Source organism: Leuciscus leuciscus (assembly GCF_965113295.1).
Source record: "Leuciscus leuciscus genome assembly, chromosome: 25".
Lineage (NCBI taxonomy): Eukaryota > Metazoa > Chordata > Actinopteri > Cypriniformes > Leuciscidae > Leuciscus > Leuciscus leuciscus.
The window spans coordinates 14,050,764-14,074,543 of NC_138724.1; the positions used below are offsets into that span (position 1 = coordinate 14,050,764).

The window sequence follows — 23,780 nt, forward strand, 5'->3', positions numbered from 1 at the left end:
TGTAATTTGAACAACGGATGTGCTACAAAGGTTCCTATGGTTTCAGGAAACTAGCCAATTTCTCCAATGATGGTAGTTAAGTAACAGATGTTGTTGTGCAGAAAATTCACCCCAGATCATTATTGTGAAGTGGACAATTAATTCACAAGTAAAATATAATGCATGAACAAACCAAGGAGAGAATGGATACCGAAGATTTTTGGTGAATAACAACTTAAATTTTAGACACACACAAAAATAGTCATATGGACCAGTTTTTGCAATGTTTTTGTCCCCATTCTTTGTTATTGTATGGAAAATAGTGACTAGTACATTATTCAAAACTTCTCCTTCACAGAAAAACGAAAGCCTTACGTGTATGTGGAAATCACGCAATTGCTGTGGCGTTATTGTGCTATATTCCAAAATATGTGAATGGAAACATATCTAATGATGACAAGATTTTAATTTTTGGGTGAGCTGTCCCTTTAAGTCACCCCCTCCAAACTCCACACACACACATATATACACACAAACACACACCTACACAGACTCCCCTAGCTAGCTACCTTACGCACGGACGCTGCAGCGCGCGCGAGAGAAAGAGAGACAGACAGAAGAGAGAAAGGGAGAGAGAGAGAGAGTGAGCGAGCGCGCGTTCTAAGCAAAGTGGCAGCACGCGGGAGTGGCGGGAAAAGAATGCCCATCTCGTGACTAATAACGAATGGATTGGCGCGCTTTCCGTTCTTAGAGGTAATACGAGCAGACTGTCATTGTAGTGATGGGTGGCAGCGGCGTGCTCCCTCGCGGGGAGTGTTTTCCCTGTCAGTGCTGCTACTGCTGCTGGAAATGGCGCTGTGATGTTCAACAAGGAAGACGCAGTTGAAGCCGATGCCAGGGAGTAGGAGGAGAAGGAGGAGAGAATAAAATTGTTATTATTAGTAGTACCTGCGCTTCTGGTGCGGATTTTTGTGTTTCAAAAAAGCGGTGAACAGTACCATGGTGAATTACCAGAAATACATTACTGTAATGCAGCTGGCTCTAGGGGTGACTGCCATCAACAGAGAGCGTAGCCTGCCTCCCAGAAAACATATGTGGTGAGTATATATATATACTGTATATATATGTATGTATGGATGTGTGAGGGGGCTATTCGGCATTGCAGCTTGCTGGGAAGAAAGACTGTCATGTCCATTTACTTTATAACCATGTAAATGTTACATTTGGATATGTAAATCTTGTTGACGGACCGCATGCAGGCTACGTGAGCAAAGTTTGAACCAAGGCTTGTGTGTTCATAAAGCTTTTTTGTGTAGTCAACATACTGTAGCCTAATCCTTTTCACTGGTGTGTCATTTCATTCATTATCCACTCTACTACAAACCCAAGCATGTTACATCATTCATATGTGTATGTCTACTATGTGCACTTTCAAATTAAATAAAAAAAAAGTTAAGGCATGGACTTGTGTTTCTTTGCATTGATTTATTTGTGTGTGTGTTCATTGTCACTGTGTGTTCTTGTTAAGTTCCTCATTCATTTCCATTCATAATGGTCACTCGTGTGCCTCCTCCAGCACTTCTTATTGTGCTTCTGGAATGACCACAGGATTACACGTTGAGTTGAATAGACGACACAGCCGTTAATTAACTCGTATTGGTAGCTATCTTCATTTTCATGTGAGATAAGCGTGAATGTCACCCCTAGAATCACGTCAGGTCAGTAGGTTTTAGATTTTCACAAGGTCAATATACAAAAAAACCAACACACACCGATGCTCGTATCCTCTCCATAGGGTTTCAATAGGATCCTGACCTTCTTGATTATTGATTGGAGATTTTCTTTAATCTCAAACCTCTTTCAATGTACATCTTAGGGCCACGGTGATTTTATTTATCCGTGTCAGAGCTGGATATAATCACGTTTCATTCTCATAATTACCATATTCCACAGTGTCATCACGTCATCATACTCCTTTTTATTACTTTGCAGTCTTGAAATAAACAGGAAATTGGAGTGTATTGAGAGGCTCACAATAGATCGAATTTCAAGTGGAGAAATGTTGATTTGTCATTAGGACTGAGGGTTTTTCAGTGTGTTCTCTGAGCTCGGCATATATATATATATATATATATATATATATATATATATATATAGCAGATTTACTCGGCCGCTAAATAAAGATTCTTTATTGGCATTTATGGTTACATGATTAACTTTTAACATCCAGGGAACCTTTCCATTGCACATAAGCCTCTTTATAGTGGAAAAGGTTCTTTAGATTATCCAAATGTTCTTCGCTGAAGTTCACACTAAAAAAGGTGTTATTTTAAGACTGAAAGATTATTTGAGGAACCAAAAATGTTTTTTCTCTGCATGGCATCACTGCGAAAACCCCCTTTTGGAACCTTTATTTTTAAGCATGTTTGAGGTTAATGGGGCAAAAGGATTCTCTGAGGCACACGCCAAAAAATCAAAGGGAATATAGAGTGAATGTGATAGAAAATGTTCTAATGCGAATGTAAAGTATAAAACATGCAATTAGAATAGCAAACATAAGGTCTTTGTTGTAATTGCATTGAAAAAAAAGTATGAAATGTTATCCTTGAAGTGCTTTTATAAGTAAAGTTCTGTTTGCAGATGGTCGGCCGGTAATGATTCAACATCCGTAGGCATTTTGTGCCCCTTGGGGTCAGTAAAGGTTGCTAATTTGAGTGTTGCATGCTGGGTAATTCATTTGTAACTAATTAGGAGCAAGTTGAAAGTACCCAGATTTTTCATCTTGTTTTCATTGTCATTAAGAGTACCCCTGGCTCTTGTAGCAGCCTGCTCTTCTCCGTTAGGTTTATTTTGTAAGATTTTCCCCTTAAATTGAGGTCAGCTTGTTTTGCTTCATGTCAGCACACCGCAATAGTTGACGCTTAAAGGAGAACCAAAGCTATTACGAGGAGCCACGTGTGCTACATCAGAGCAACAAATCAACCAAGCAAGTGAATGTAATTTACTGTCGAGATTAGGTACTTAACTCAACAAGCTCCATATAACTATAAAACTTGCCCAATCCACATAAATCCAGAAAGATGATGAGGCACCTAAACCCTGAGCGATGTCACTACGATGTTTGGATGTTGGTACTCAGCTTGTTTGAGTTACGGTTAATTATTCATGGGTTTTTTGAAACATGACATCGCTCCAGTTTACAGGAACGTTCTCACCTCACAGCTGTTGTGGGATTTGCGTCACATGTAAACAAAGTGGCATTACAGTAAATTAAACAAACAGATATAAAATATTTAAATCTAGATCATTTCCAGGTCACATTTCATCCCATATCAAGAGGGGAAAAAAAAATTCTACTATAACATTTACATTTATGCATTTAGAAGACGCTTTTGTCTAAAGTGACTTACAAAAGAGGGACAAAACTTCATTAAGGAGCCAAGAATATTCGTATTTCAATTGTTATTCGCATTACAAAAATACTTTAAAATCATTGTATTTTAGTGATTTAAAAAATATTTCAATTGGTCATAAGGCAGTTGGTCATTTTGTTTTCAGTGGCAAGAATGGTAATTGGTCATTTTGTTTTCAGCATTATGATAATTCAAATGGTTAAAACGTTGTTTGCATTACGGTAATGAGAACTAGGAAGGAATAATCCATTGCAAGCATTTTATGGTGCTGAAAATAGGCTTAATTTCTTTTTTTGTGAGATAAGTGTGAATGTCTTTACATTTTTGTTTTTGTTTTCTTTTGATATCAGTGTAAAATGTGACCCAGACATGTTCTTCACAGCTTGATAGGGATTAGTTGTTGGGAGAATTATGGATATCATATTTTACTTACTATAAAGGATTCTCATTAAGGTTAAACAGTATATTTTACCTTGCTACTTAAATACTGTAATACAAGATGCTTTTTTTTATATATATTTTTTTTAGGCATTTAAATAACACATAATTGTTTTATGGTTTTGTGTTTTTTCCAGCATTACGGTAATGAGATAATGAGATAATGAGAACTGTGGAGGGAAATTAACCTCAATTTACCCAAAAAATAATGTCATAATGCAATACATCTGTCAGCGTTGGTTGCAACAAAGATGATGAACGGCAGTATCTAATTGCAGCAGTTGTGACTTTTATTAAACTCAAACTCAAAACAAAATACTAGGGATACTCAAACTAGACCATGAACAGAACAACCGGATTAAAGCGTCTAAAACAAACAAATGAACTGAACAAAAAACAGGGCTTAAATACTAAAGCAAACTAATCAACAAATTAACAATAGAATGAGCAAATGATAATCACATCAATGAAAAACCATAGAAACTAACTCAAACTCAGGAAACAGAACTAAAACCCACCCAAAACACACATAAAACATTGGCTATGTTTGAAATCCCCCCTATACCCTCATTCACTAATCACTATTGCCTACATTTGTCCACTGAATAGTCCACTTGAATAAAGACATAGCAAACTAGCAGCAATGACATATTTATATTGAACTCTGTCATGGAAAATAGCGTGTATAAACCTTAATTAAACAATTTAGAAATCAATTAAAATTGTATACCTGTATGATATTACCCACATTGGACCAGCGGTTTGGAAAATGGATGGATGGATGATTCAGCTGAAGGCGCCATCTACTGGCGGGACACGGGAATTCATTCGCCACAACCCTCACAGTGCATTATGGGTATTATCTAGCCGTTGAGTCTACATCAGTTGTACTCTCGTTATTGTGGTGCATTTTGGGGTTTGAATGAGTGCACTAGATAAGTTTTGTATGTCCCCTCAAATAGTGCCCAATTTAAGGGTATAGGGGCCTAAAATAGGCTTCATGTGCATTAAGTAAAATTTAATTCCTTTCTTTTGATTTTGGGGTGGAATGTAACCCCGATATTTTCTTGACAGTCATTAATTGAAAAATTGTGGATATCACATTTTGCATACTTAGTATGAAAGAGCATTCACAATACTAGAGACTTTTCTCTGAATTCTGACCAGAGAATGCTTAAGAATTTCTCATCTTTGAGAGTTGCTACATTCGATTTGTTTCTAGGTGAGCCTCCCTTCCTGTGGTTAAAAATCTGTCCACTTTCACCCAGAAGACATCAGGATCAATCCAGGAAAAGAGGTAAAAGGAGAAATATATAGCAGAAATTAGTTCTCATGAGGCAAGTGAAGATTGCTTTAAAGGACCCTTGTGGATGATAATGGACAGGCAACATGCTTCGGGTTTTTGCTGTAGGCTATAGGATATCAAACGATTGCCTCAAATATGAAACATGGCTGTGTAAATATTTAGTAACTTGATCAGCTGACTCTGTGGGACGTGACCGTAATAAACCACGTCTCATTTATCTTTAATCAAAGAAAATGTCAGATGCCTCCACAACCACGAAGAGCCCTCTCTGTCAGGGCTCTTCATTTCTGGCCACCCTTAGCGTACATTACCAGAGATTTAATGGAAATGACATTTCTAAACCTTCAGTATCGCCCGTGATGAGCGGAAAAAAGGGAAGTTCAAAGAAGAGTCTTGGAAACACAGCAGATGGTCTACTTCCCCCGCAGTCGTACAAACTATTCCAGAGCTTAGCTTTAACCTGGCGTAATGAAATAGGCGACAGTTGCCCACCCCGAGGCTTCTTTACACGTGCTTTTTAGCATTTACACACTCTTTTAAACGTGAGCCAAGTGCGTGTTTAACTGACGGAAGCCACAGAGTTCAGGAGAGGCATCTCGATCACGTTTCATGCTAATTTCTGGCTTTCCCCGCACGATTTTCGCCCCTCCTCTCCAATAGACAAGAAAAGCACTGATTGAGACTTTGTAAGTACCTCTCCACCATCAAGCCAAATAAACGTCTTCGTCTTTCACTTTCATCTCCATCCAGAGTGATTATTTACTTCATTAATGGTTGACGGTTGTAAACCAAGAGCCTGCTTGCCCTCTCTAGTAGCCTCAGCAGGACACACACGACTGTATTTGTTCCTGGCTCTCGCTTTGGTGCCCTTGGGCTATACTGTGCTGGCTGAAGAGAAAATCATATTAACGTTTGTGATAATGGCAGCAAAGATAATTTTGATGTTAGTCGTAGTGGTCAGCATTGCCTATTTGTGTCTAAACTGTTCTACTGACTTGGGGCCCAATGCTAACGTAGATATTGACTTGCTGATCAAGCAGTATCCTTTGCTTCTATATCTAATAGCTTTATGAGGCACATGCAGTAGGAAGAGGTCGGTGGACCGCACAAACTAGCCAAGTTGATTATAGACTTTTTCGAAGGCTTTTGTTTTGTGGCTGAAATAGATTACCTGAACACTCAGTTGTAAATGGCTGCAAATGAAAGCTTAGGCAGCTGCTCTATCAGGCAATGAGTCAAGTAGGTACCATTTATATTTTTTAACTCAACTGTCACCGAATCAAACTTACAGGATTGTGGGATATCATAGGCAGCGAAGGACACATCTATGCTGCTTTCAAAAATCGATCAGAAGAAGGGTTCCCACTAAACAGGATGTGACTGGAGCCTTAGATTCAGATGTCCCTAGTTGCCTTTCTAACTCATTGTGATGCCTGCGGAGGCATCATTTTTCATCTTTCAGATGAAGCTTTTGGTGTCCCATCACAAATACATAATGCTAATCACTTTCAATCGAAATTATCATTTAAAAAATGCACTTTGGTCTGAAACTTTGAATGTACGTAAAACAAGTACTTGTTTGTACAACTGTGCATGTCCCCCAAAGTTAGCATGAATTGTTTTCTTCCAATCTACACCCAGATTTCTCTTTCAGATTAATTACTTTCATGGTTGATAAATAGTGTAAAGAAAATCTTGCTGCGCATGTTAGCTATAGCTAGCTACTTGATTAATAACACTTTTGAGGTGCGTCCCAGTTCTCATACTTGTGCACTATTCTATGCTTTTTTGTAGTATAAATGGTGTGAGTAGTGTGTTCACTCTGAAAATTCCAAACAGAAAAAGTGCACTTTAAATACACGGATGATGCACTTATTTAACCAAAAAAACGAAGTGTGGAACGTTGGACACTTCATGCACTCAGCTGTCGCAACTTTAATTAAGTAGCGGAGGGGGAGGGGCTATCAGACTCTGATGTTGAAAGACAAAATAAACGTATAAAGTTCATACACTACACGGTTGAGTACATAGTGCATAAGTACATAGTGTATAAGGGCGTCATTTGGGACACAGCTTTGGTTTAATGGTTTAAAGGGTTAAATGAAAATTCTGTCAGTAATTACTCACCCTCATGTTGTTCCAACCGGAGACTTTGGTTCATCTTCGGAAGTTCGGAACACAAATTAAGATATTTTGATGAAATCTGAGAGCTGTCTTACTCCTTCATAGGCTGCTAGGTAATTGATATCTGCCAGCCCAGAAAAGGCAGGCGCGCAAACAAGGACACAACCGCTAGCATGCCTCCTGAGGCCTGGGGAGTGAGGTTAACAAACAAAGCTCTTACTGCCTGTTACACTCACCCCCAAAACCTCACTCCCATCCGGGTCACGGCACCAAATGTAGCCGGTCCTACTCGACCCACTCCAAGCTGGATTTGAACTGCGGTCTCTGGCGTGGGAGCCCTCTTGAGGCCAGGAGAGTGGGGTTTATATGCACAACTCTTACTGGCCTCTGTCCGTTACTCAAAGTATACTTCAGTTTTGACATGAACGCTTATAGCGCAGGGGTGTCAAACTCAGAGTTGAACTCCAACCCTAATATAACATCTTTTCAACCAGCTAATCAAGCTTGTCGGTATTACTAGAAGCTTCCAACCAGATGTTTTGGAGCTAGTTGGAGCTATACTCTGCAGGACAGTGGCCCCCCAGGAACTGAGTTTGACACCCCTGGCTTAAGCCCCGGGTATATTTCATTTTCAGTATTCCGCTCCTGATGACAAAAATTTATGGCCGGATGGCCGAAGTATACTTCAGGCTTTAGAGTATGCCTTCATCCGAACACATAGCTATACTCCATTTGATAGTGTGCATGAACGCAGGCGCTCAACATGTGCACTAGAAAGTTTCAAGCTTGTTCAGTATTTTCACTAATTCCCTCTCGTACTCGTTTAAACTCGAATGGTGTTTATCTCACTTTGTTTATCTCAAGCGCTCATCATCACAGGCATCTATAGTTGCTGCATCTCTAGTAGTTTGGTGGTGTTGTTGTTTCTTTTTCGTCTGTGAAACAATGGCCCGGGCCAGTGTTGCCACCTTGTGGACAGACTAATTAGCGCAAAAAAGCAAGGTGCATGTGAGCGATGAGCGTACAAAGTATACGCGGTTAGAAATGTACGTACTGCGCATGTACAATACATAATATACGCCAATTTCACTATATGCATCCCCTAGCATATACATAAAAAAGTATACTTTGGGTTGTTTCACATCACAGCTCAGAGGATAGTCACTAGTGTATCTCTGTGAATGTTTTTCTGGTGTCAATCAGCCCATTAGCACTGTTAAAATGCCAATTGCTTGTGGCTTAAGAATGATTAGCATTTACAGATCATTAGATTAACTGAAAAATATGTGCAAAAATGGAAGAATTAGAATCGCATATTTGCAATGGATGGAAGTACTAACAGTGTGAACGTGATTTCACCAAGTGCAACATGTGCCTAGATCAACATCTTTTTTGATCCTGCACAACGTTCCAATCTACCAATCAGACTTGAGGGACAAGTTTACAGTTTATGTCAAGTTTAGGCTTACAACCAGGGTTAGGTGCTTCTACATCAGTGTTATTCACCAATCATTTCCCTCTGATTTTAGGGATAAGTTATGGGTAGGGTTAGGTTTAGGGGTAGGGATAGGGGTGGGACTATGTTTTTGGACAGGAATGTTGGTCCAGGATCAACAAAAGGTGTTGATCCAGCAGGAACATGTCTTACTTGGCATAGCATTGCATGCATATTGTATGTTTCTGGTCTAATGGTATACTCTGTATATGTGCGCACATACAAGAAACTTTGTCCTTGAACTCTTTCCCAGATGATTTCAATGTATTTGACTTAAAAAGGTGAACTGAAGGTGAGACTCACTCGGTTTCCCCAGGCCAACATCAACCTCATTGTCACGTTAATGTCTTTGTCCTTTCATTTATCTTCCATTCTGTCGTTCTCATTTAACACTCTAAATAACAAATGTTTCAAACGCTTCTTCAATTCTTGCTCATTTTACGATATTCTTGGAAACCAATATCTAGCAGCAGCCCAGGAGGCTTCCTTAATCTACCACTTAATATGGAAATGAGGTCTCATTTTCATTGGTGCCCCTTCCAGCGCATTGAAACAGAAGATTTGCTGTATTGAATTTCGTTTTGCAGGGTTTTCCAGCAAATCCTCTCCACAAACATGGTGCGAACGGTCATGGTACACGGCATTCAAATTGCCTCCCCTACTGTACAGGGACTGTGTTTCATCCCACAACAGCTACTGTAAACCATGTGCTCATGGGGTATTATATAACCTCTCCCCAACCTCTGCTAGGTCAGGTCTTTCCGTTTTATTGCAAAGAGGCATTTTAAGGTGCACGATGTAAACTGAAAATAAACAGATTTTTAGATTTTATATAGAAACTTACCACACGGAGGTTTTGTGTGAATTTGATTTTGATTTGTTTGGTGCAGTGCTTTCATGTCCTGAAATATAACTACATTGAATGACATGATCATATGAGACTTCATGAATAATACATAAATCCTGTGGATGGAAGATACTTTGGGGTTCAGACAGAGCAGATGGAGCACTAATTATTAATGAGTAGGAATTAATTAACTGATTTAAATATAAAATGTGGGTGGATTCATGACTAGCATGACCATGGCGATCATTATATTTTGTTTATTGACATCAAACACTGCATTTTGCCTCGGTAGGGTTCGTTGGACTGTTGGTTTTGTGTGCTGTGGGTGCATGGTTGATGGGGCATGATTACACAATATTATCTAAGCTTGGCTTTTTTTTGTTTTTTTTGTGAATGAATGTGTGTGATTTGTGTCTAATATGGATGAACGGCATATGTGCCACAATAGCTTTTTTTTTTTATCAAATATCCTTTTTTGCTTTGAAATACGTCACACCGCAGAAGCAAAATGAGTTGTGAATGTCCTTTCATGTTCAGTTTAAACAAAACTGATTTGTTCAGTAAAACGGATCCCCAGTCAGTAAAATGTACTGCGTATAACCAAATTTGCCTCCCTTTAATGTTTTATGTACAAAGCCTACAGCATTTTCGGTTTCCTTCAGAACTACTTATTGTTCATTGAAATCTAGTAAAGCCCAGTGGGCAAAATGAAAGCCTCTGCAACAATTCTTCCTTAGTTTCAAGCTTTAATATCCCTGTTTCTGTCTTTGACCAACCATAGTCCTGCAAAGAAACTCTTATATCCGACCTAAACATGGCATATTACTTCGAGTTAAGAAAACTGTCCTGACAATTGTATTTTAAACTTGTACATCATAAGAAAAAACCATGATACAGTATTTAATATGACATTTAATATGCTTTTTAGCTCAACCAATTGAATATTTAAATGCTGTCGCATTTGGATATTTTGGTGCTTATTGTAGTTTAATACAAATAATCTAAATGTCTTATATTTGATGGTCCTGCATGAATGTATTTCAAGGTGAAATGTATAATTTATATGCTACTTTTGTCATCAAAAATAAATGAGTTCACCCAAAAATTTAGAATTTTGTCATCTTTTACTCCCCCTAATATATATGATGCCACTTGGAAATATTATAAGGAAACATGGAATTAGTTTCCATTGTTATGCTGATGACACTCAAATATATATTTCATCACGGCCGGATGAAAACGCTACATTTTCCAAATTGACAGAGTGTGTTAAAGATATAAAAGATTGGATGACGCGTAATTTTCTTTTATTAAATCCAGACAAGACAGAGGTAATACTTATCGGTTCAAAAAACCGCCCACAAAACCTCGCACAATACAACTTTAACATCATAGGATGTCCTGTTACTTTATCCTCTACAGTAAAAGACCTGGGTGTTATACTCGATTGCAACCTGTCTTTTGAAAATCATATTTCTTATGTTACAAAAACAGCCTTTTTCCACCTTAGAAACATTGCTAAGCTACGTAATATGCTATCAGTTTCTGATGCAGAAAAGTTAGTTCATGCATTCATGACCTCGAGACTGGATTACTGTAATGCTTTATTAGCTGGTTGTCCTGCATCCTCAATAAATAAGCTACAGTTAGTCCAAAATGCCGCCGCTAGAGTTCTTACGAGATCAAGAAAATATGATCATATAACACCGATTTTATCATCACTGCATTGGTTACCTATAAAGTTCCGTATTAATTACAAGGTATTGCTACTGACTTATAAAGCCCTAAACGGCTTAGCTCCAGTCTATTTAACGGATCTTCTATCGCCCTATAATCCATCGCGCTCTTTGAGATCACTAAATTCAAGGCTTTTGGTCATACCTAGGATATCCAGAACCACCAAAGGAGGGAGAGCATTCTCACATTTGGCTCCAAAACTCTGGAATAGTCTTCCTGATACTGTTCGTTGCTCAGACTCGCTCTCCCAGTTTAAAACTAGATTAAAGTCGCATCTCTTCAGCCAGGCATTCATATAATCCTACAGTTCAAACTACAATCCGGCCTCTATCCAATGCCAGAGGAGAACTGGCCCCCGACTGAGCCTGGGTTCTCCCAAGGTTTTTTTCTCCATTAAGGCACCTGATGGAGTTTTAGGACACCATTAGGTCACTTGATGGAGTTTTTCGGTTCCTTGCCACTGTTGCCTTTGGCTTGCTCAGTTGGGGATATTTTGGGGATATTTAATTTAATTTTATCAATCAATAAATTCCTCTTGAAACAAACTTTGTTGTATTATTTTAATTTAATACTGTGAAGCTGCTTTGATGCAATCTGTATTGTGAAAAGCGCTATACAAATAAACTTGACTTGACTTGACTTGACCTAATATTGTTCCAAACCTGCATGACTTTTTTTTCCCTGTGAAACACAATATTTCTTCAAAATATATTTTTCTGTGTTCCTCAATGACAGAATTGTCCATTTTTGGGTGAACTATCCTTTTAAATGTGTCTATTTTCATTGCTTTTATTGTTATTGTTTGTTTTTTTTTATTGCTGAAAATTAATAGACTCTCTCTTTCTCTTGTGCTTTAATCTCAGGGTCTTCCCCAAACACGACAAAGACAAATACGGGCCTGCAGTGTAAGCATTTTAAACCCTTTTCACTCCATTTAACTAACGAAACTCCATTGGTTGCGCTCATCTTTCTAATGGAGATTAAATTTACACCACAATCTAACACACACTGTCTGTCACTTTCTCAGTTACTATCCCAAGATCCACGCCTTCCTCCCCACCCCAGAAACCGTCTCTCTGCTGGATGAATCTGAGGGATCGGGCCACGGCAAACCATCCCTGCGCAGAATCAAGGGCCGAATCCACCGCAGCAAGAGCCTGGACAGCATCGACCTGCTGGACTCAAACGTGAGTTAAAGACTGCATCCACTGCAGTAATGCTTCCGTGTGTGGTGGGGGTGGGGGTGGGGAATGTGTGTGGTGTGAATTCAGATTGTTAGTGTGCGTGTCAGCGCTCGGTATGCATGTATGCATGTATATGAAGAGATTTGGAAAGTGTGTGTGTGTGCATGTTTGTTTATGAAAATGCACATGTACCAGAATGTATTGCTGCTCTAGGGAATTTCTGCAAGAGTGAACATGACATGCACAATTGTATAAGTCCACTTATTCATAATTATTGCATACATTAACAAACACACAGATGGAGTCAAATTCACAAGTGCTCATAAACGTGCTCATAACAAGAGACAATGGGTATGGGAGAAGATCTTTTAAAGAGAGAGTTTACTTGGGTTACACTTTATTTTAAGGTGACAGTTACATTGTACTTACTCAGATAAGCACTGAGTAATTATTAACTACATGTACTTACTATAGAGTTAAGGTTAGAGTTTGGTTTAGGGTTAGTTCCTTGTAATTATGCATAATTTACCGTTATTAATACAGAATTTACTGTTATTACTACAGTAAGTAGGTGTAGTACGTGTAACTTCGTCACCTTAAATTAAAGTATTACCTAAAATTTTTATCATTTACTCATATTTATGTCGTTCTAAAGATATAATTGGGACTTTTTTGTAGATTTTCTAAATTGAACCTTTCTTTAGCAGAGTGTTCAAGCTGTTTTTTTTCCATACAATGGAAGTGGATGGGGACTGGTGCTGTTGAGATCCAAAAATGATGAAAAACAACCATGAAAGTAATCCGTACAATTCCTGTATAATATTTCGTGTCTGCTAAAGCCATCTAATAGCATTGTGTGCATAAAAAGATTGAAATTTTAGTAGTTATTCACAGAAAATCTTGCAATGAAATGGAACATTGTCAGAACGTTTTCAGCATATATGGCTTACGTTTAGGGTTATTCCTAACAAAAAGCTAATATATAGCTTTAGAGAACTTGGAATATCATGCAAAAGCCTACTTCTTTTTTCTTTGGTACTTTTTTTGGACATTTTTGGAGCTCAACAGCCCCAGTCCCCATTCACTTCCATTGTATGGGAAAGGTTCTGCTAAACACCAACATTTGTGTTCCATAATAGTTTAGTTCTACATGAGGGTGGTTAAATGATGAAAGAGTTAAAATTTTTTGGGTGAACTATTCCTTACATGCTGTGTATTCTGCCCAGCTCTCATCCAACAAATCTAAATTTCTCTTGAAAATTACATTTCCCACCATGAATGTTACATGAGTCTGTCATGTTCACCCCGTGCAAATGTCTGAATGACTCATAGATACTTCACAGGCTCATACTTAATGCAACACCTTACTGAATCTGATTCCTGCGCTGGGATACCCCGGAGTATATTTCTGTTTGCATATAAAACACTCGGCATTTGAAGTGCGTCAGGATGTTTCACAAAATTGCTTTGCCGCCTCCGAGGAAATGCACTCTAAAATGGTTATTATTCTAATGAGCTTTGAGTAGGACTTCTGTGAGTAAATTCCACTTGTTTGAGTCCCTCGCACTTTGAAATTATGTGTGAAATCATGTCTTTCTGGTTGAATGTGTTTTTTCTGAAGATAAAATCTCAGTTGCCGGATGTTTTTTTTTTCAGTTCATAATAAAAATGCTCTATGTGGATTCAGTTTGAATAGGCTTGTTTATACCTGAAACATACTTGTAGTGCTGAACTTGTGTGCGTTTTTTAAATGGTCACTGCTCATTTACATAGTTAAATGCCACTGAACATTGTTGGACACTCATTGGTCACTCATCTGACGATTCTCATTCGAAACTAATGACTTGCGAATGACTCTCTTTGTCTCTGCCAATTGCGTTCACTTTAACCCCTTTAGAAATTACATTTAATTCAAACAAATCTGGGCCTAAAGAGATGCTGTCTATGTAGGGAGCTTGAAACACAGAGGCACAGGCGCTTCTCTGGAGCGATTGACAGGCTAAAAGAGGCCGGGTTAGTTCAGTGCCAAGTGACTGAGCAAATGTGCATTTCAACAAAGCTTCCTCTACAAAGGCTGTCGGCTTTAGTGAACCGGTTCATTAAACCGCTTTTAAAACGCTGTTGCTCGGCCTGTGCTTAAAATATCTCACCTCTCCAGAACATCGCAGTGAAATAAGGGGGTACCACCGTCCTGGTCCCTGCTCTTTAATACTGTACATATTTCTCCCTTAACAGAGCACACACACACACACGTACACAGGCCAGAGAAAAGTTGCTGACTGGGCCCGAATGCCAGCCGCAGCTGATGAGAGTAACGTTCCGGCACACAGTGAGTGATGATGCCGCAGCAACGCTTGAGTGAAGACCTCTCTACTGCTGCCACTCCATCTACTACAGAACAGAGAAAAGCCACCCACTGCAGAGAGTGTAGGGCCTTGATAAATAAAAACGTTGCTGCCACAATGCTAAGGTGTTGCTAGGCTGTTGCTATACGCTTGCTAAGGTGTCCAAGGTATTTGCTAGAGCTTTGCTTGGTTGTTGGTTCCTAAATTTGGTTGTTTACTGTACCAGTCCACAATGATTCTCTCCGTTTTGTCATCCGCCAGACAAAATTCTTATGCCTGATTGGTTAGAAAAGTATAGCACATGATTTGAGGAATCATTCAGATTGGTCACATGATGCGAGGTGAGTTATGCACCAATTTTTACAATAATGAAATAGTGATGGTTGCCTTAGCGAGCACGGCTACTGAGACGATTAGCATACAAAAGTAATTTAATCTTGGAAATATTTAATGAGAAATAGTGGTTCATATTGATATCTTTTGATATTTCCCTGTTGAAAAAAAATAACATCATCAGGCTGGGAGACCGGCAAACCATCTTAGGCTGGTTTAAGCTGATTGTATGTTCAGTGGGGTTGAAAAAGGGACATGATGATGGGAAAAAAATTATATTTCAATGCTTTTGTGTTATCTTGCAACCTTTTTTGTTTACCAGAAACTTTACTTGCAAAAATGTAGCATTTGCCCCAGAAATTGTTCGTTCGCTCACAAAACATTTGCCTTCCCTTGAGAAATGTTGTGTTCGCTTTGAAAACGTTTGAGTTCCCCCAGAAAATTAGTTCTTGCCAGTAAAATCTCCCAGAGAAACTTTGCATTGACTCAAAAACCTTTTGCGTTCCCCAGAAAAAAATTGCATTGGCTCGCAAAAGCCCCGCTTGTGACAAAAAAAGAAAAAAAAAGTATATATCGTGGCCACGTATTAACAATTGATCCCACGACTTTCTAATACAGTAGCACGTTTACTAATTTCTTCCCTTGTGTTAAGTTAAACCAAAACGATGGATTAGTTCAACGTCACCACGATTTACTAAACCGAGTGAGCGAATTCTTAATTCATGGCCACGATATTTTTTTTTGTCCGCATATCATGTGCTGGGCGCCGTACACAAGCATTAAAAATGCCAAGTTCTGTCATGAAACTCTAGATGGCGCAAGCTGATGATATTTACAGCGTTAACTACTTGGCACAAGCTGATTAGTCCATGTCACATCTGCAGCCAATTAGCATGCTTGCTCAACATTTAAATGGCTGGTTACCATTAACTATAGCAGTTTGCAACACGCTTTCAGAGTTCGTCTAAAACCCTTCCCCTTCCCCTTCCCCTTCCCCTTCCCCTTCCCCTTCCTCTTCCTCTTCCTCTTCCTCTTCCCCTTCCCCTTCCCCTTCCCCTTCCCCTTCCCCTTCCCCTTCCCCTTCCCCAGCTCCACCTGTATAGATCAGCAGCAATTCAGCAGCAGCGTAGCAGATCTATTCCGCCAAGACCAAATACATTAACATTTTCATATCCATTACCATGCTAAAACTCTTCAGAGAGTTGTCATGATGGAAATATAAAAATGTTCCTCACATCTCATATTTCTATCCCTTTATGGACTCCATACCAGTCTGAGCACAGGTTGAGATCTCTTCTGAAACTCTAGCGGAGACATATGTAATGAACTCATCGCTGAGATAACTGGGGATGTTTCCTCAGGAGAAATATCTAGCAAAAGTCTCCATTTGCGCTCTATTTAATCTTGTTGTCGTCTAGGAAGAAATATTTAAATATTATCATGCAAATCAACTTAAGATAAAGGTAACAATTTATAATTTTTTATTATCATTAGGCAATCATTTAAACATCATTGAATCAGGAGGAGCAGAAAGTGTAGGGCAGGACTTTAATCTTATCAGTCTGTAATTGATCGTATAGTGAAAAGAAAACACATAATACCGTGCCGAATAAGCTGCGTTTTGAAGCATTTGTAACACTGATGTTTTGACTTTGATTTATGCATGTGAATGCAATAAAATTGGAGTGTTTGAAGTCACGTTGTTTGGCAGAGTGCCCAATCCTGCTGTCATTTGTGTTGGCGAGTGCCGGTCTCTCTCTCTCATGGAGAGCATGAATCAGTTGTTAGTGCATAGGTTGCAGAAAACTGCATAGCCGAGAGAGAGAGAGAGAGAGGGAGCAAAGGAGAAATGCAGCACCGTGAAATGCATCACATAACTCTGGTCAAGTGAGACTCCCTCTCTCTCTCTCTCTTCCAATCTTTCCTTCTGTCCATCTCTTCATCTCGTGGACGGTCTCCTTGCTCTCCTTTTTGCCGATATCAGCTCTCCACCTCTCATCTCCATTCAATCACTCCATTCATTTTTTTCATTCACCTTGAAAGGCAATATTAAAGGCACAGGAGCAGAAATTATTATAGGACGTAAATTCATATCACTACCGTTTTGCTGCACTTCAGTAACCACGCCGAGGCTTTCCACGCTTTCTTTAAGGGTAACTGTAAAACACATTAGCCATTTTCGTAATGCGTAATCATTCATCCTCCTGGATTTGTGTGGACAAAAGGGTTATATAAAGGGGATAGTTCACACAAAAAACGAATTCTGTCATCATCTACTCAATCACATGTTCCATATAAAATGTCTTTTGTGAAACGCAAAAGGTGAATTTTTGAAGAATATCCTGGTCACTTTTTGAAAATGATTGGGAACTGGAACTGTCAAGATTCAAAATGACAAAAAGCTACTCATTAGCCATGTTTTTTATGTGTCTAATGAGTAAATTTGTTACTGTTTGGTACGTTTACACGAAAACGATTTACTAAAAACGGAAACGTTTTTTTGAAAAGTTTTGCATAGAGATGACAACGTAGTAAAAATTATCCCCGTTCACGCGGATCCACGGAAACGATTAAAAACACTGTATTACTCATGCCAGGCCAGTAGGTGGCAATGTCACTTTGTAAAGAAACACTATGCGCCTATAGAATGAACATGTAATAAACATGCACATGCACATGATTTTACCGTTTCCACAAATTTGCGTTTTTCTAGTTTACTTGGAGACGGTATAATGGTATCGTTTTCAAAAGCTTGCACTTTGAAATCAGTTTTCAAAAGTTTGCGTTTACAGGCGCTCAAAACACCGTTGTAAATGAAAGGCCAAAAAGCATAAAACGTTTCCGTTTTTAGTTAAAAATGGTGTCGTATAAACAGCTCATTAGAATTTACTGCACAAGAATGTGTCAGGTTTCTGTTAAGTTTCATTGTGTTTTTGTTCATGTGTTTAGGTTTCTTGTATATCCTTTCAGGGGTATGTTTACACGACAAGGATATGCTTAAAACGGAGAAGTTTTTCTTTTGAGTTTTCCGCGTACAGATGACCCCTCTGTCAATACGATCCCTATTTACGCGGATCCGCGAAAACGACTAAAAGCCCTGTATTCTGCTGCCAGGCCATTAGTTGGCGATGGAACACTATAGACTGAACATGTAATACGCATGTGCGTGATGTCATCATCTTCAGAGATTCGCGTTTTTGTTGTTTACACTGAGACCGAAAACTTGCACTTTCAATCCCGTTTTCAAAACTTTGCGTTTTCAGGACCCCAAAACGCTGTTGTCGTGTAAACGAACAACCAAATCGCATAAAAAGTCTTTTTAGTCGAAAACGGTGTCGTGTAAACAGCCCCCAGTGTAGCGTTCTCCTTTCCATAGTTAGTTTCCTTGGTTACTCATTACTTAATGATTAAGTTCACCTGTTTCCTTTTTCACTATGTGTATATATACTTCCTTTTCTCTCCAGTTCCTTGTCAGTTCTCATCTTGGTGTTTTGCGGTTGTTACTCTCTTTGAATTCTCCTAGTGTTGATTAAAGTATCCTTGTTTGTATATTCTGTGTCATGCATCTTATTATTACCATACGTGGCGGTATGAAACACTTTTTTATTTGTCTTTTTGAAGCTTGAACAGTCCCAGTCCCCATAAATTTTTTTAATGGATGTTTTATAAAAGTAGTCAATAAGACTCATACACTTAGTTTTTTGCACAAAAAAATCATATCTTTGAGGGTTTTTCTATGCTTTTTTAGTGCTTTGTTTATTTATTTATTTTGCTGAGGTTTTTTTAAGCAGTTGAGTTTTTCTCAACTATTTCAGATATACCCATAACTTTACAAAATAACTGGTTAGTTGGTCTTTTGAAATGGGCACCGTTAGGCGTATTGCGTCAGGGTGTTTGGGGACTGGACAGATTGGGAAAAAATGCTGTGTACTGTATGTCATCAAGTCAAAATATTCTTGTCTGTCATACAAAGGTATTGTATGGCTTCAGATGACTTGGAATTTAGCTCAAATCATATGAAACCTTTATTGTGCTTTTTGTTTTAAAGCATAACAGTCCCCTTTCACTTTCATTATATGGAAAGAGGTGTTCTCTGAAAAAAATTTTTTTTTACCAGCTTATTTTTCAAAAAAGCTGCTTTTGTGCTACAAAGAAAGAAAATCATATGGATTTGGAACAACATGAAGGTGACTGTATGATGACACCATTGAATATTTTTTGTTGAACTTTAAATTTTGCTTGCCAGTTCTTACAGTCATAATCTCAGGGACATGATTACAAAGGGACACGTACGCGATATATTTTTTAAGCAGCATTTTTCTGGCTCTCTCAGCTGTTCTGCAGTCTGAAAAAGTGTTCTGCTGCAAAAGCCACATGGAGGTGTCGGCAACAACGCTAATGCTAATCCTAAAGCTAATCCAGAGTGCTATTGAATACATACATATTTAGCTAAATACTCCAAAATAGTAATACTCTAACCTAGTGCTCACAAGAACAGATGTGAAAATGTATTACACCTTGATCAGTTACATGTTAGTCTGTTGTTAGCATGCTAATCTGACCTTTTAGAACTAAAAAATCACATAGTGGCACACATTTAGGCTGCAGTATGTGAACAGGAGCGCTTGCTGTCCTCGCCAAAAAACACCAGCGTAAGCACTTAGCGCCCTGCTCAGTGTGGCAAAAGTGCTGCAGCTGCAATTGCAGCGGAGACGAGACTACAGTTAACCGATCTGCATATTATTCAGAGATCTATGTGAGAGGGAGAGAGAGTGAGAGAGGGCTGAGAAAGGAAAGATAGGAATGGGGACAGAGGTGTCCCCACACGTGAGGGGTGAGGAGAGGGGGGCTACCCTTGAATGAGGTGCGTACGGTAAGGAGGGGGTGGATGCAGGGGCTGAAAAGACACAAAGAAGAGGGGGAACAGGAGGGAGGGAGGTGTATCTCACCTATATGTCATAGAGACAGCCAGAGGAGGTGAACGGGAAAGGAATGAGTACAGGAGAAGGTGTTTTTTCTTTCTTCGGATCGGGTGACGTTAACTTGAGTGACGCTGGAAGCTCAACACTATGGCGTGAGGATCCCTAGAGCATGATGGGATAGAGAGAAAGTGGGAGTAGAACATTTTGTTCTGTGCGGCATTAGAACAGTGCTAAGTGTGTGTGTGTGTGTGTGTGTGTGTGTGTGTGTGCATATGTATATGTTTGATCAGTGAAAGATGCGATACAGCGTTTTTACTGTGTGTCATCAGATCATTCTGTAAAATAGGTGCTGTTTTTGTTCCTCATAGACGTTTGTGTAAAAAAAATTATTAACATTAAAAATCATAATACTAGGCTTATATGTTTTTTATGTTTTTGTCTTTTTTCATCTCAAAGAAGCCTTTTCTTGGCCTGTTTCCACCCTGTACTTTCAACGACTCAATCTATATTAGCAAATGTATACTGAATGTTTTTATGAAAACATTTTATACTGAAAATATATTTAGGTTTTAGTTGGTATAATGTGTTATTAAAAACCTTTGTAGCTCCAACTGTTTCATAAATTAAAGAACAGTTTTCGTAATTGCATCATCATTTCAAGTAACCTTTTTAGGGACGTTGAAGTGTTCTTGTTTTTAATCACTTTTTTCAAATTTGGATTAAAATGTCAACCCTGTTACCTTGATTTTGTGTAACAAAAACATTTGATGATTTAAAAGTGGATTTTTTTAATAACCACATTAAATTCTAATAAGCACCTTGTGACATTATGAACAAAACTTGTAAACTCAAATTAAACTGTCAACCCTGTTAACTTTTCTGAGAACATAGTTAGATCTAACCTATATCAAAATGTATGAATTTATGTTGAGGCAATTATATCTCTTAGAAAGGGAACGGGGTTGACTGTACAGAAGTATCCTTTTTTTATCACTTTTTGCAAGTATGTCAGTATGAGACAACATTAAAATGTCAACCCTGTTACCTTTGAGGAAATAATTTGTGGGCCTCTGAGTGAGTTCACGTAGTGTAACAGCGCAGCGCTTCTGTGTTGTACGTCAGAACGTAGTCTCACTATTGGCCGGCAACACACGCATCACACACGACCAGCGTCGGCCAATAGTGAGCCTACTACGTTCTGACGTACAACCCAGAAGCGTTGCGCTGTTACACTATGTGAACTCACTCAGAGTCCCACACAGAAGTAAATGAATAGTTGAATAAAGTCGTTTTTTAGGGGTTCAAGCATGAAATGCTGAAACCCTATTGTAATTGTAAGGATTCGTAAAACGCATCGTGCAGGACAAACCGTAAGGCCTAGAGACGTGAAACCTGGCCAGATGGTAGGCCTCAATTTGGGGACAACCTATCAGAGTATGACCCCAATTGGCCCATAGGTGGCGCTACAGCAACCAAAAGTACTAAATCGCTCACAACTCTTAGACCGTTTGTCCCAGGATCAAGTGTCTTATATCGTTGGAATCCTTGGCTCAAGGCGGACAAAATGGCTATCTCCGATTTGGATGTAGGCAGGGAAAATTTTCTGCTATGTCGGATTTTGTCCAAAACCTACTTTTGCGAACTAGTCCCTGGTTTTTGGCCCGATCGGAACCAAACCAGTCTAGGACAATTCTCTGGACTCTCTAGATCAATAATTATCGAAAAAAAGTTGAACTTTTGCATTTGGGTGGCTGTAACAGGGTCATTTAGAAAAGGGGCGTGGCAAAATACACTAAAAAGCCTATAAATCCCAAATGAAAACTCAGAACTTCACAAAAATTGATGAGCATATGTGTCAGAACATGGTGAGGAAGCATGCAGAGTTTCATGGAGATCGGACCATAGGTGGCGCTATAACTGGCAAAAAGCCTTCATTCTTATTAGGGGTTCAAGCATGAAATGCTGAAACCCTATTGTAATTGTAAGGATTCGTAAAACGCATCGTGCAGGACAAACCGTAAGGCCTAGAGACGTGAAACCTGGCCAGATGGTAGGCCTCAATTTGGGGACAACCTATCAGAGTATGACCCCAATTGGCCCATAGGTGGCGCTACAGCAACCAAAAGTACTAAATCGCTCACAACTCTTAGACCGTTTGTCCCAGGATCAAGTGTCTTATATCGTTGGAATCCTTGGCTCAAGGCGGACAAAATGGCTATCTCCGATTTGCTCGCCCTTCAGGCGCCAATTTCGAGTAAATTGCATTTTTTTGAAAAACCTATTTTTGCTAACTTCTCCTTGGTTTTTCGACCAATTGGAACCAAACCACTGCAAGAATATTCTCTTGAGTCTGACAATCAATAATCATCCAAAAAATTAAAAATTTCAATTAACGGTCGATGAGGGGAACCAAAATCTTTGATGGCACCAGGGCCACTTTTACTAAAACGGTTATAAATTGTGAACAGAAAGAGATTTTTTTGCTAAACTTGGGACACATCTTCCTGAGCTCAATCTGAGATCACTTGAAAAAAATCACAAAAATTGGCAACTAGGTGACGCTATAAAACGGTTATAACTTGTGAACGGAAAGAGATATTTTCGCAAAACTTGGGACACATGTTCATGAGCTCATTCTGAGGTCACGTGAAAAAAATCACGGCAATTGGCCACTTGGTGGCGTTATAAAATGGTTATAACTTGTGAGCGGAAAGAGATATTTTCGCTAAACTTGGGACACATGTTCATAAGCTCAATCTGAGTTGACATGAAAAAAAGCGTGAGAATTGGCCACTTGGTGGCGCTATAACAGTGAAAAAATCATGAAAATAGCTATAAGCGCACCCAACCGTTAGTCTACTGAAAATTGGCACGCAGTGTCTTTGTCCAGGGTGCCATGATATGGCGCTTTTCCACTGCATGGTACGGTACGGTTCGGTTCGGTACGGCACGCTTTGGCGCTTTTCCACTGCATGGTACGGTACGGCTCGGTTCAGTACGGCTCACTTATGACGCATTTCCACTGCATGGTACGGTACGGTACGGCTCGCTTTAAATGGTACCACCTCTGTTGAGGTTCCAAGCGTACCGTACCGATACTAAAATGTGACGTGAAAACACTGCAGATCACTGATTGGTCAGACAGAATCATCACTACCAGCGTCATTGTATTTACAACACAAGACACTAAACCCGCTAGATTTAAATAGCCAGTAGACAACAGCCAACGCTGTAGCGCCTGTTTTAAAAGTATTTGATTCAAAAAAAGAGTATAAACTTAAAAAAATAAATGGCTGAATCGTGGTCAGTGGACGAGGTGCAGACGTTCCTCTTGTTGGTTGCCGAGGAGCGGATGGGGAAACCCGGAATGAAAAATTCGCATTTAATATGATGATGTCATGGCAGTAGAGACGGCAACTATAACGATCAGTCACACCCACTTTGAAGTGGTACTAACTGCAGTGGAAAAGCAACCGAGCTAAAGCGAACCGAACCGTGCCGTACCGAGCCGAGTCGTACCACGCAGTGGAAAAGCGAAGCGAGCCGAACCGTTCCGAACCGAGCCGTACCATGCAGTGGAAAAGCGCCAATAGTCTATGAGAACATTGGTGTATCTCAAAAAACTCAGTATACGTCATTGGCACAATGCCTTGAAGG

General features: G+C 39.3%; 1 protein-coding gene across 13 annotated transcripts in view; it reads left to right on the top strand.

Moving 5' to 3' along the window:
* Window positions 1-586: 586 nt before the first annotated feature.
* The window catches only part of tjp1b (tight junction protein 1b), a 114,884-nt gene continuing 91,690 nt past the window's right edge, over window positions 587-23,780 (top strand). For 4 of the 13 annotated variants that reach the window (XM_082158981.1, XM_082158991.1, XM_082158990.1 and 1 more), the window contains exons 1-3: window positions 587-1,076; window positions 12,203-12,244; window positions 12,367-12,526. In XM_082158981.1, coding sequence (XP_082015107.1) covers window positions 979-1,076; window positions 12,203-12,244; window positions 12,367-12,526 — 300 coding nt within the window. In that variant the 5' untranslated portion in view covers window positions 587-978. The remainder of the gene's footprint in view (window positions 1,077-12,202; window positions 12,245-12,366; window positions 12,527-23,780) is intronic. The other 9 variants (XM_082158993.1, XM_082158994.1, XM_082158984.1 and 6 more) reach the window with 3 other exon arrangements.